The sequence below is a fragment of the Varanus komodoensis genome, unplaced genomic scaffold (genome assembly GCF_004798865.1).
Source record: "Varanus komodoensis strain SLA01 unplaced genomic scaffold, ASM479886v1 scaffold58, whole genome shotgun sequence".
Lineage (NCBI taxonomy): Eukaryota > Metazoa > Chordata > Lepidosauria > Squamata > Varanidae > Varanus > Varanus komodoensis.
The window spans coordinates 3,785,764-3,798,546 of NW_025336197.1; the positions used below are offsets into that span (position 1 = coordinate 3,785,764).

Genomic DNA, 12,783 nt, shown 5'->3' on the forward strand with positions numbered 1-12,783 from the left:
GGATTTTAAGAACACTGTAAATTTATTTTCTTATTATCAACTTCCAAAATATTTCATTCTGGATCTTTTTATATTCAATTTGGGAAATAGAGGACATAGCAGACATCAAAATCAGCTACTTTGTCAATGAAATTTCATTTTCAATAGCCTATTACATTTAACAAAAATGAAATCACAAGCTAGTAATTATTCCACAGTTCCATAATCTTACCCTAATATTATGAGTACAATAAATTCCTTATTATAAAATTATGATCAAAGAGAAAGCTCAAACATCACAAGGAGGTCGTGGGCTCCTCCACACGGGAGACATTCAAAAAGAACCTAGACAGCCATCAGAGTGGGATGGTGTAATGTGGTATCCTGCAACAGCAGGAGGTTGGATTTGATGGCCTTCATGGCCCCTTCCAACTCTTCTAGTCTATGATTCTATGATGTATTTTTAAAAATCAAATTCCAAAATCCAAAGTTAAAAGATGTTAAAATCTTCATTCTTTTTAAAACTCTTCTTCCACAATAGATGAAACATTAGAAATATGAATGCTAACTTTGAAGCCCAAGTCTATGCATGTTTACCCAGAAGTAAATGCTGCTTTGTCAATGTAGTTTACTGTCAAGTACATATTCACAGGATCACAGCATTATTTTTCTTGCTTTTTGAATGTAAAACGTTGCCTCTTTTTCCTTTTGAAATGTGTATGTATGTATGTGTATTCGATGCACATTTTCAAGAGAACATTTACAAGATTCCAGGATCTTTTTATGTTTCACATTGACAAAATCTGTTTCTTCTCAGTAGTAATATGAAAAGTACACTGTTTGAGGCAAGACCTTCTGACAAGCAGTTCATAGTCTCTTTTTCATTTATTTTGTGCCAGAAGGCCTTGGTTGATACAGATATCTTTTTTGAATATCTGCTGAGAGAAATTCAAAGCTCACTGAATTTTATAATGATCTCAAGACAATCCTCGCCCTCTTTTAAACCTTGCCTAAATAGCTGTGTGTGTTGCCATGCGATATCACCATCCCCTCCACTAAGTTCAGCTTCCAAGGTAACATCTGTTACATTGCAAATACCAGGGTAAGTGTGAAGTATTTTATCTACAGGAAGGAAAACAAAACAAAGCAAATCCTGTTAAAACAATGTATATTAACAAAGAAAGAATAATATAAAATATAAAATTAAGCAGGATGTTGTAAAGCACTGCAAACTATTTATTGTTTAGATCCTTGTCAGAATTTGTTTGCAATTCATACTGCAGATGATACCTATGTGGTCCATAAAAAATCCTTGAGACATAGAAGTGTATCAGGAATTTGTGATACCTCTTCTGATGAACAGCCCAAGCCACAAACTTCTTGAATATTTTTACTTAAACTGATTTGGGCTTTCTCTGCTCTGGGCTTTTTCTCTGGGTCACAGGCAAATGTAAGAACATCTGATCTGCATTTCAAACATCTGGGAATCAGTATTTATGAAGTATTACTGTGCTAAATTGTTCCAGATTGAAGATGGCTTAGATTAGCTCTCACAATCTCCATGACAGAGGTAATTTAGAAAATGCAAAACATGCACATTTAAAAGAAGAACATGCTGCATTAGTATGTAACCATGCAAAAAATTTAAGAGAAAAAAATTGTACAATGTCCTTTTAGCCTTAGGGACAGGTATGTTGCTGCACTAGAAAATATAGTAGAGGCTGGAAGGGGAAAGAGATGGTCAAAGAAGGTTCTGAGGAGGGAAGCTGTATTTTATATATGCCATTTAGGGGAAAAAACTCTGTAGAAAAATGGCAGAAAACTCATGTGCTCTTTCAGCAACTGCAGTTCCAGCTTCCATTACCCGTGACGTTCTGCGAACAGTAGGAGGTGGCTCAAACAGGGCCCTTGCTCACCTGTCCCAGAATAATCCAATATTTGCAGCCAAAAGAGAAATGCATGTCAAATGACCAAATACAAGCAATGGCATTAACTAAAACTGCAAAAGAGGAAGGAGATAGCCTGTAATGGAGAGCTGATCCAAGCTCCACTGGCATTTAATTGAGCTAAATCAGCTAAAATAGTAATCACATTGTTTGGATGAGTGGACAATTAGGCTGTTTCAACAGATCTGCCATCCTTACACAAAAAGCCAGTTCAGAGTTGTATACATTCTCTTTTCAACTGATAAACTCTAGACAGCAGCATATTCTGTGCATATTTACTTTAAAGTAAGACTTACTACATCCCATGGAGCATACTCCCTAGACTGTATCTAGGATGTTAGCCTTAAGATGCACATGTAACTAACAGTAAGTTTCAATGAACCAGTACAGCCTACTTCTCAGGAAGCAAGCATAGGGTTGTACGCATCAGGAAAACAAAAAAGGCAAATTCAGGCATTGATTTGTGGGGGGATCCTCGGACTAGCCATTATCATTCAGTCTTAACTTTCTATAATGGAACTAATTGGTAACATTGCATGACTGTTGTGAGGATGAATGAAATAAACATATATTATTACCATTGAATCAATCTTAATTTTAAAAAAATCCTACTTTCCTTGCAGGTGCAAATTTTAAAAAGTAGAAATGTCACACTTGCCTCCATTCACATCAGCTACAGTGTCTCCAGAGTGCAGCATCCACCTTACTTTTCCACTCTGAAATGTCTGACTGCTTGTTTTGATTGAAATGTTTTCTATTTTTAGACCAACAGAGCCACATTCAAACTTCCAGCAAATGTAGCCAGACAATGATCCTTCATTTCGAGCTAAATAAACCTAGTCAGACACAATGACAAAAATGTACATATGAAACAAATCGTTTTGCATGCATTAAATCAGCAATCAATACAAAGCATGGGTGGATTAATGCTGCTGTCATACAGACACTCATTTATAAGCAAGTGCATTTAACTTGGTGGATCTTATATCTGGGTAAGCAAGCACAGGATGAGACACATACCTCACTGAGATTAACAGTGCAATACATGTCTACTTAAGTCCCACTATCTTCAGAGGGTGTTACTCCTAGGAACTACATGCAAATAGTGACACTGTTATGAAGTCGTGGGCCTAAGGGAAGCCTAAAAGTATGTCACAGTAAGTTCAAGTAAACTTACTCCTCAGTAAGTATAGTTAGAATTCCTCCATTCTCTTCTTTGTCCTGACAGCTCTTATCAAGATAGGAACCAAGAGGAAAGTCAAATATCCTGAATTTTTCTTTCCCTAAAATAATTCCCTCCCACTGTCAGCAATGAAAGGAAAACATTTAAAAGTGCCTCTAATTGTTTCCTGGGAATGGAGATGTTGACAAGAGTTGAGAAGGCTTTAGATCCTTGGTGTATCCTCTCTGTCCATTTTCTGTGACAGTGTATTTTAATTATACAAAGTAATGCAAGGAAGCACAAATAAAGTGCAAATGTGAACATAGTGTTCCTTATTCTAAGATCTATGCATGCAGAAATGGAGTACATATATGCTGCTATACATACAGATCTACCTATGCCTATCTACCAAATATAAGATCTGACACAATCAGCTCTGAGAATGGTGATCACCAGTTGGGAATGGATGAGTGAAGAAGTGAGCTGGATTTAGTTATTTCCCTCCCAAAGAGCGGATTGTACCACTGGGTCTCTTGAGGGACTCATTTGCACAAATGGACCTAAAGCAGTATGGGAATCTGTGCACGAAGAATATAAAACTATATGCTATGCTATTTCAAGGAATATCACATGCACAGGACCCAATCAAACCATCCATTTCAGTATTTATGCTTTCTTCTTTCGGCTATAATCTGTGAATCTCTTTTCTTTGGAGTGGTTGTTCCAATTGTTACTTTGTCTCTTTACAAATGGAAATGGACTCGGATAGGAGCGTCATTAATGCAAGGTGACTGACATTCTTCCACTCTTTGCAGATGAGGAAGCAACATTGAGGATAGGAAAATCCTACCTATTTCTTGTGTGCAATAAAGACAGGAGATGTAATATAAAAAGACCCTTCTGTAGAGCTGAAAAATTAATTCTCTGGAAAGGCAGAATTTTTATTACCATCAGCTTTTATATTAGTCCACTTTTGAAACGGAAATGTCAGGTTTACAGTTTAATATCTGAACAGATATTTGTTACCTGTAGCCAGCTTCACTATCCTGTTCCAAACCATAGGCTACCTTCATTCCCAGCTGGCAATCTTATTTGAAACAGGACATTAATATTTACCAACACAAGTGGAACACTCTAAATACCACAAAAAGCAAAATGAATATTTGCAACTTGAGGTGATACTCACCATTTCCCAGTCTGACTCAACCTTTCTCCATATGGAGTCCATCTTCCACACCCCTTTCTCCCAGCCATGAATCTTTTCATTGTTATTTGATAGTCTTGTGTAACAGTCTTCAACTATATTGTATCTGAGGTGGAGAAGTTTAGAGGCTTTCTCTTTTCCAGTTGGAATAAAAATGACTTCTTTATTCTAAATGACCAAACCCAAAATTGTAAATCAGGTTTTTATTAGGTATTTAATTAGTATTCCTAAGGGCATCTGTTCATTCTCTGTCTCCCCCTCTTTCTGTCTCTCTCCCTCTCTCCCTCTTGCTCTGTGTATTTGTGTAAGTGAAGCAATCGTTCAAAATGGAAGGTGTTCATGCAAGTTTCTTCCTCCATCCACACACACAACCCTTGCAGATATGGCTGTCATTCCAGTCTTTGCTGCAGTCACATTTTGAGGCATTTTCCCCATTTTCTAAATACCACAGGCCACTTTCACTGCCACAGCACCTGGCTAGTCTGTATAAGATTCTACCCAATAGGAAGGATCAATATGGCAAGATTTTGAAGCTGAGTGACATCCAAAGTAACAGTTGGTTCTCCTGAGAGCTCAGGCTCCATGTTGAATAGTTTTACTCAAGTATCTCTGAAGAATGAGGATACTTTGAATCTGGTTTTAACTATTATATTATACCTTCTGGATTTATTCACTTGTACTTTCCTCACACTTACCTCAGCTATCTAAGGGCCATTAACGTCCAGCAAAATGATGGTAGAGACAAAATGAGATGGTAGCATGAGAATCACTTTATTGGCCAGTTGATTCTTGATGCAATCTCAGTAGAACAGTTCTTGCTCAGAACAAAAATGTTTACAGAATCAACAAGTTGGAAGAGGCCATTTAGACCACTCAGTCCAACCTTCAGCTGGGTGCAGGAATCCAGTTTAATACACCCCTGACATATGGCTGCTCAATGTCTGCTTGAATATTACCAGTGTCAGAGATTCCCCCCACCTGTAGTTACTTTATTATTACGGTATTATCATTATTACAATGTTGTATTGTGTTTAAGATGTTTTAGTGCAAGGGTTTCTTAAGTTCTTTATACACATAGAAAAGTAAAATATATACATATATTAAGACAAACATTGGATTACACATCTGGTCCAACTTACAAATTCGACTTAAGGCTATTCTCAGGAACAGAAGTTGTTAACCTGGGGACTACCTGTACTGCTGACCATACATGTATTGGTTACATATATGTATATATTCTCTCCCTCTCTCTCTCAGACCTTGGTCTGATCCTGCAGAACTCCTCTTTAATTTTTGAAAAACTCCTCTTCTTAATTTATTACATTCTTATGTTCTTATTCCCCACTCATCAGTGCCTTCTCTCTTTGCACCAAGGAAATTCCAGAGAGATTTCCCTCTCTGCATGGATAGGGCAAGAAGGCATGCTTTGAAGGCCTCCCTCTCTCCCCTTTTATTTCTTCTTTCTCTATGGTGATGATGATTTTCTGCAGTACGCCATGGAAACGAGTTTGCATCTGTTACTACAAACCATTTGTCTTTAACTTGAATTTTTTAATTAATAGGCTCTATGGCAGTTCATTTGTAAGTACGGATGTTCATGATTCAGTCATTTGGAGCCCAGGGACTGCCTTTCTACATGTCTTAATCTAAATGCTGAGAAAGTCACATTCAGGCCTCATTAGAACCAGTGGAATAATACTCCACTGTACAATGATCAAATTCTAGCATTACCTGGAAACTCATTTAATCTGTATATGTTCTCCAAGGACATAACATCCTATAAATTCCAACAAATGCCTTCTGCAAGGTTAGATGATTGGTGTATCAATGTTCTTGTAGCCTGTATTTTTGGACATACGATGAAGTATAAAATATTTCTCATTGCATGTTTTGTTCCATTATTGGATACATTTTATGTGAACTGTTTTTATACCAGTTGCTGACAGACCATGAGCACCAGTCAAAATGCAAATCAACTGAGATTGCTTTAGCCATTGAAAATATGGAGTTTTCTTGAACTGCAGCAATATTTCTTAAATGATTTGGATTTGAATGTAGTGGGGAGTATAAATTGGAACCTTGGGGACAAATTTTGCAATGAATAACAACTGTATATATTTACAAGTTATCTGCTATGTTGTTGATTGGGTGTCTATCATCTTTTGTTTGGGGTCTTTCCTGGTTTTGGATAATACCTAAAACAAACTTTAGAAAGCCTTTACCACTACTACTAGTAGTAATACTTATAACAAACCAATAAGGCAAGTCACTTGTGAGTAATGTAAGTAAGTTTTAAGCATTATTTAAGTTTATCTGGACTGGGGCCACAAATGCAATAACCCACAATTGGGCCATAAACTAAGAATTCTGAAAGAATTACCAATAGATGTATTAAATACCTCTAAAGCAATTTCACCTCTGGCAACTCTCCAAGCCATTGATCCAGATACCCTTCCACCAAGTTCTCCAGGCTTAGGAGTTTTAGGAGAAATGAACTCAACAAGCTCCACAATGATTCTTTCTAAGAGCTCTCTTTTTCTTCCTTCAGTCAAAGATTGCTGTCTCTGTGATTAGAGAAATCAGTGATAAAAATAAAATTACAGCAAAATCTTATACATATCTCCTTAAAAGTAGGTTCCATTAAGTTAAATGGGCCTTTCTTCCAGGAAGTTGAGCATATGATTGCAGGCTTAATTTCATTTTCTATTGCAACAATAAAAAAGATAAATGTCTACCATTTATTTTATGAAGATCTCCTTAAGAATCAGCTTGACTTAATCAGAATTTTTCACAATTATGTGAACATTAATGTGCAGTTTAAATAGGAAAGAAAAAGGTTGGGAACATTTTCACACTAGGTTGGATTCAGACTTAATAAAACATAGAGTATACCCACTGAAATCGATGGAGAAAGTCAGACATGTATAACTTAAAGTCCCATTGATTTTTATGCCAAGTATGATTAACAGTGCATTCCTATGCATATCTATTCAGAAATATTTCTCATTGAGTTCAACAGGATTTGCCTCCAGGTAAGTGTGTTATAGGACTGAACCCTGAGTTTGGTCCCAACCCACTACCTTTGATGAGTAGTAAGATTTCACAATTGACCTGGACATTCACTTTTAGATTTACAGAGCTTGTGAATTGTACTCCAAATTACTGATCTTTGCTCAACTGTAATCTCCTTTTCATTTCTAGACTTTAAAAAATTAAAACAAGCAAAATAGCTAGATTGATTATTTCATTCCACATCACTGACTGTCCTAGTAGTCTCAATCTTTATATGGTGATTAACCCAATGCATAATCACTTGGAACCTGAAAAGGTTAGATTCCCAGTGAGGGATGCCTTTGTTTACATAGCATTATATAGCTCCACATTTTTAGCAAAAAGCCCTGAATCAAGCTAGATCAGCACCTGCTCATACTAAATCACAACAGATTTGTTGAGCCAACAACAAATATATATTTGTACAGAGCATTAGGCTAGATCGAGGATCTGCCTTTCTATGGAAGAACTGCCTGTTTTTGGACCCTGCTCCCATTGCATTTTCAGTGGCCTTGATGGGCTGTTGTGAGGAAGAAGGGGTTCCACCAGCCTACCTGCCTTATGCTGGTCATTCCCACCCGCCTGTGTCCCCTGAAAGCATCATAGTGTGGCAGCAGCAGGCTGTTGCGAAGTGTTATGTTCACATTTCCATAATGCCTCAGAGCAAATTTTCTAAACGTAGTGACCTCCAGTTGTATAGGACTGCAATTCCTGTAATTCTGAGCTGGCTGGTTATTATGGGAAATACTAATTCATCACAGCTGATGCGTACCAGATTGGAGAAAGCTATCCCAGAAAAATACTATGTCAGGGCATTGTGGGAATAACAAACTGGAAGTGGCTCATTTGCCTATTGCAGCAGTGCTCTGCTGCTGGAAAGTTTGCCAGGGGGCTGGGAGCACTAAAGGGCACTTTACCAAGGACAACCTCACACCTGCTGATAGAACAAAAGCAAAACAAAATGTGGAATTTTTAAAACAGTGGTGGCCAACTTTTTTTGGCCAGCACACATACTCAAGATGTAAAGATGATATAGCAGAACTGCAGTATGTATGGCTATAAATATCCAGCACTGTGAGATAGTTTAGTTGACCAGACTAGGCTGACAGATCACCAGCTACTGAAAGATAGGCGGGGTAGAGTGCAAGCCTTATTCTATTCCATAACCAGACCCACAAGCTCTCCTGCTCTTGCAGTTCAGTGTAAGTGTGTTTCCTGCAACAACATTCCAAGCTCACAATCTCTGATCCAAGGACAGTTGGTTTCAGTATTTGTGCAATTTTAACTGATCAGCTAAGGTACGTACCACTTTGTTAAGATTATTGATAGTTTCTCGTAGCACTGCCTCTTTGATTAGGGTCCTTCTGGAGAGCAGTTCTTCGTGTTTGCAAGAGTAGCGCCAAGTGACATCAACAACCTGAAAAGCATGAATTGCGAAAGGATAATAATGCTAGCAATAATATGTTATTAGTTTCAAACACTGTGATATTAGAATTATTCCAGTTAATTATTCCTTGCCATAAATCTATTTAGTAGCTTTATATGGTAGCCAATTATTAAGTGTTCAATGCATTTCAAAAGTGTTCTTTTAGCCTAAGAGCCACATTCAGTTCCAGAGAAACTCTTAGGGTCCACATTTCAGTTGGGAGGGGAAAGGCAAATGGTGTGGATCCAAAACCCACAGAATAATTTAGCATAAAGTTTGTACTGCTTAATCTAAGCCTTAAAAGGGATATATCATGTTTCTGAAATAGAACAGAAGTACATAAAAGCTGTGAAAACACCAAGAGCTTGGTTGTTGGGGAAAGTAGTATCCAGTGTAGGGTACTCCAGAGGGATGGATTTGGCCCATCGATCTGAGCTTCTATACATCTGCTTTAAAGGCAAAGCTATTTCTGTACATTTTGGTCTTTTTTTCAATGAATATGCCTTCTCCTACCTCATCTTTAGAGAAAGCAATAATGTAGGAGAGTTTTTTCCCCCAGCCAATTTCATACAGAAGGGGTTTATCACAAACATTTTCACAAGGGTCACAATGGAGCCATCTCTTCTGAGATGAAGAATACACTTCAGTCCATACATGATCTGTGGAGAGGAAAAGGAAAGAAACCAATATTGGAAATGGAGGCCCTTCATTTCAGGAAACTGAACTCTTCAAACTTTACTGGCCTTCAAAGCTCCCCACCTTGGAATTCATGCCAATTAAAACAAAAGGCATTTGTTGTGACTATGAAGCACCAAAAGGATCACATTTAATTTGCAAACAAGCTAATTTTGACCCTTCTGGGTGTTCCTTCAAGTAATATGTGAACTGTTAGACTAAATATGTTAAACTGTTTACTGCTTTAAAGGTCTGTGCCAGCCTTTTTTAAAAAATGAAACTGAAAATGTACTGGCAGCCAGGGGAAGTGGTACAATACAGCTGTCACACAACTTGACTGCCTAGAATCTTGCAGCCAGTTTGTAGTAGCTGTAATTTCTGAGTTACCTTAGAAAGTTCTAGGGTGACATATTTTAAAGTGGCTGTACCTTTATGCAAACCTTTGACATGCACATGTACATCTCTTATTGCAACTCTGGTCTTCTAAAGAATTAAGATATACATGTCTGGATGGTAAATGTATGTTAAGGGTCATTTAAAATCCAGACCCCAAACAAGACATATGTCCTTTCCACCCATATTCCTTGCATTCCAGCTATGATGAGGATCATTGCACATGATGTGCAAGATATATCTGGCATCAGCACAATCCTAAACTCCTAAAAAGAGTGAGAAAGTGTGCACATGGATTTTTGGCAAATCTTACAGAGCTGGTGCAGTCTACAAGCCAAGCCTGACAAGCTGTTTCTGGCAAGCACCCCTACTGCTAGAGAGTAGTTGTGTGAACACTCTTCTCAAAAATCTTCACAATTAATTTGGATATATGTTCCCCAACTCAACCATACCACTATGTCTATTCCTGGAGAATGCAAATCTGATCATGGGCATTCATTCAAAGCATTTTCCCATCCTCTAGCCAAAATAGCTCCTAGAGTGCATTGGAAAGCTAAAAAATAAGAGTATACTTGTCTGTAAACTTACAATCTAAAATACAAGATGTATGCACACACACAAAGGGACTAGAAGTGAAGGGGAATAAAGTAAACTCATGCCTAAAGAAAATCATAGTTTCATGCCTTTCTCATATCACATCTGGATTACTGAGAAGCTCCTTATATAGGGCTGCCTTCTAAGAGTTCTTAGAAACTACAGTTGGTTTGCATGTAACAACCAGGCTGTTAACACAGGTCTAGATATAGAGTACATGATACTCTTTAGCTTGTTGGAAGACCTGCAGTAGCCTCCTTTTTTTTCTGGCTCACAACTGAGAGCCAGCAGAGTATAGTGGTTAACATTGGACTGGGACTCAAGTTCTATCCCCACTCAGCCATGTAGCTCCCCTGGATAACTTTGAGCTAGTCACAGACTTTCATCCTAACCTATATTCTATATTACAGGCTTATTGTGAGGATGAAATGGAGAGGAGCAGAACTTGTACACTGCCTTGGGCTCCCTAGCTAAAAGATGATAATAAATATAACAGAGAAGTAGATATGAATCCCTGGCAATGACCTTTAAAACCATGCCTGTTGGGGACTGCTGTCTTCCATATAAGCTTACTCTACTACTGAGATCATTTTCTGTGTATCCCATCATTTTTAGAAATATGCTTAATCATGAGGACCTACAGTCTGGAATTCCCTTTACTGGGAATTTTTTTCACAAGATAGCTAAAACCTACCTTTCTGGGAAGGCATTTGAGCTGCAGTTAATTTTACTGAATTTGCATTCTAACAACTTCACATTTTTGGACAATGTTACTGTTCTATTGTCATCTTCTGCTGTTATTTTAACAATTTAATGCTATAAGGGTTATTTAAATGGTAAGTCCATGGCTTGATATTTGTTCTTATTCCTGCTGAGCTCTCCAGAGGGGCATAAATTATTTAAAATAAAAGCTAAAGTCGATTTTTACTAACTTTTTAGCCACTATCCCAAAAAATCATAATGAATGCCCATGTCCTTATTTTTGAATTTTTAATCTCCAGCTAAATTTGGGGAAGGGAGAGGGGAAGCAGGGTTTCCTGAGCTTGCACAGAACTGCTTGTTTCACAAGAAAATATTTCAGAGTCATCCCTCCTTTATTGTTCCCACATATTATCAAAGATACAAGCATCTGCATGAATGAGCAACGAAACTGATATGGAAAGAAATATGAAAAGAATGGCAGAGCATGCTCTGAAAGGATATTGCCATGGTATAATCTTTTTTTAAAAAGTCCCTGTCAGTACTTAGGGGTTAGAAAGTACTTAGGACTTAAGAACAAAAATGAACACATCCTATAGCAGTACACTCTGGTACAAGCTAATAATTTTATTCATGCATGCTAGCATTGTGGTTAATAGATGTCATTATGCAAGTCTAAAGCAACTCTTGGTATTTATAAAAATAAATAAGAACACTTCAAGATAAAGGAGAAAACACCCTTTTACTTTACAAGCATCACTACACTGGACACATTTCTGACTATTCAAACAAATGAGACAAAAATGTAATTTTCTTCCATTATAAAAGGAAATTTCATATGTCTTATAAATACTTATGCAATCCTGAATCCTGCACTGTTAGACGTCACTTGTTTTACCAAGATTGTTAGTCACATGTATAAACTGCTTACAAAGTAACCATACAGTCAGCTAGACAGCATCTATAGACTATAGAATTTTTCAGATTCTCAGCTATGATGTCGGAAAATCACTCTTACCATGTAGCCTGGGATTCATGCTTGGGGTGCTCCCCTACCCACAGATGTTTCAGGAAAAAACATACCAACTGTGCCTCTGAGGCTAAGTGATCTCATAAAAGGGCTTTGGGGGTATTCTGGGGGTAAGAAAGGGAGCAGACTGGTGCTGCTATGATATAACATATCCTGCCTGCACCTCAGCCTCCTCTTCTCCTGCTCAAAAGCACCAAACTTGGATGGCCAAAATCAGGTGTATAAGTGCTTTGCAGAATGAAAGGTGCAGGGAGGTGATCTGCATCCTCTCACATGTCATAGGATGCCTGTAATTCTCCAAGTTCAGAGGGTCACAATCATCCCCATAAGACTGAGCTCTTAAGAATTTTCTTGCAGGTGTTCAACACACTTCAGTAGAACTTCATTAACTCTGCTTCAGGGTACATAAATTTTGCAATCTTAGCATGAATATAAGTGGTACAAGAATAGGCATACCTGTTGCATCCCAAACATATCTTGCTTCAAATCCTACAGCTCTGCAGCATAGAGTAAAACAGTTGGCCCATTCTCCACAACGCCCACGTCTAGTTTCCAAAAGTTTCTCAGGATTGTTGTACCTGTACACATTTAAAAAACAACTTTTTGCAATCATTGCCACAAAAA

The 12,783-nt window shown here is 37.7% G+C and overlaps 1 protein-coding gene across 1 annotated transcript in view; it reads right to left on the reverse strand.

Annotated features, from left to right (window-relative positions):
* Positions 1-12,783, reverse strand: part of NGLY1 (N-glycanase 1) — a 27,563-nt gene continuing 14,780 nt past the window's right edge. Inside the window, exons 6-12 of the mRNA XM_044449402.1 lie at positions 12,616-12,737; positions 9,282-9,427; positions 8,649-8,759; positions 6,691-6,855; positions 4,274-4,459; positions 2,584-2,761; positions 1-1,101 (exon numbers count right to left, since the gene is read on the reverse strand). Coding sequence (XP_044305337.1) covers positions 929-1,101; positions 2,584-2,761; positions 4,274-4,459; positions 6,691-6,855; positions 8,649-8,759; positions 9,282-9,427; positions 12,616-12,737 — 1,081 coding nt within the window. The 3' untranslated portion in view covers positions 1-928. The remainder of the gene's footprint in view (positions 1,102-2,583; positions 2,762-4,273; positions 4,460-6,690; positions 6,856-8,648; positions 8,760-9,281; positions 9,428-12,615; positions 12,738-12,783) is intronic.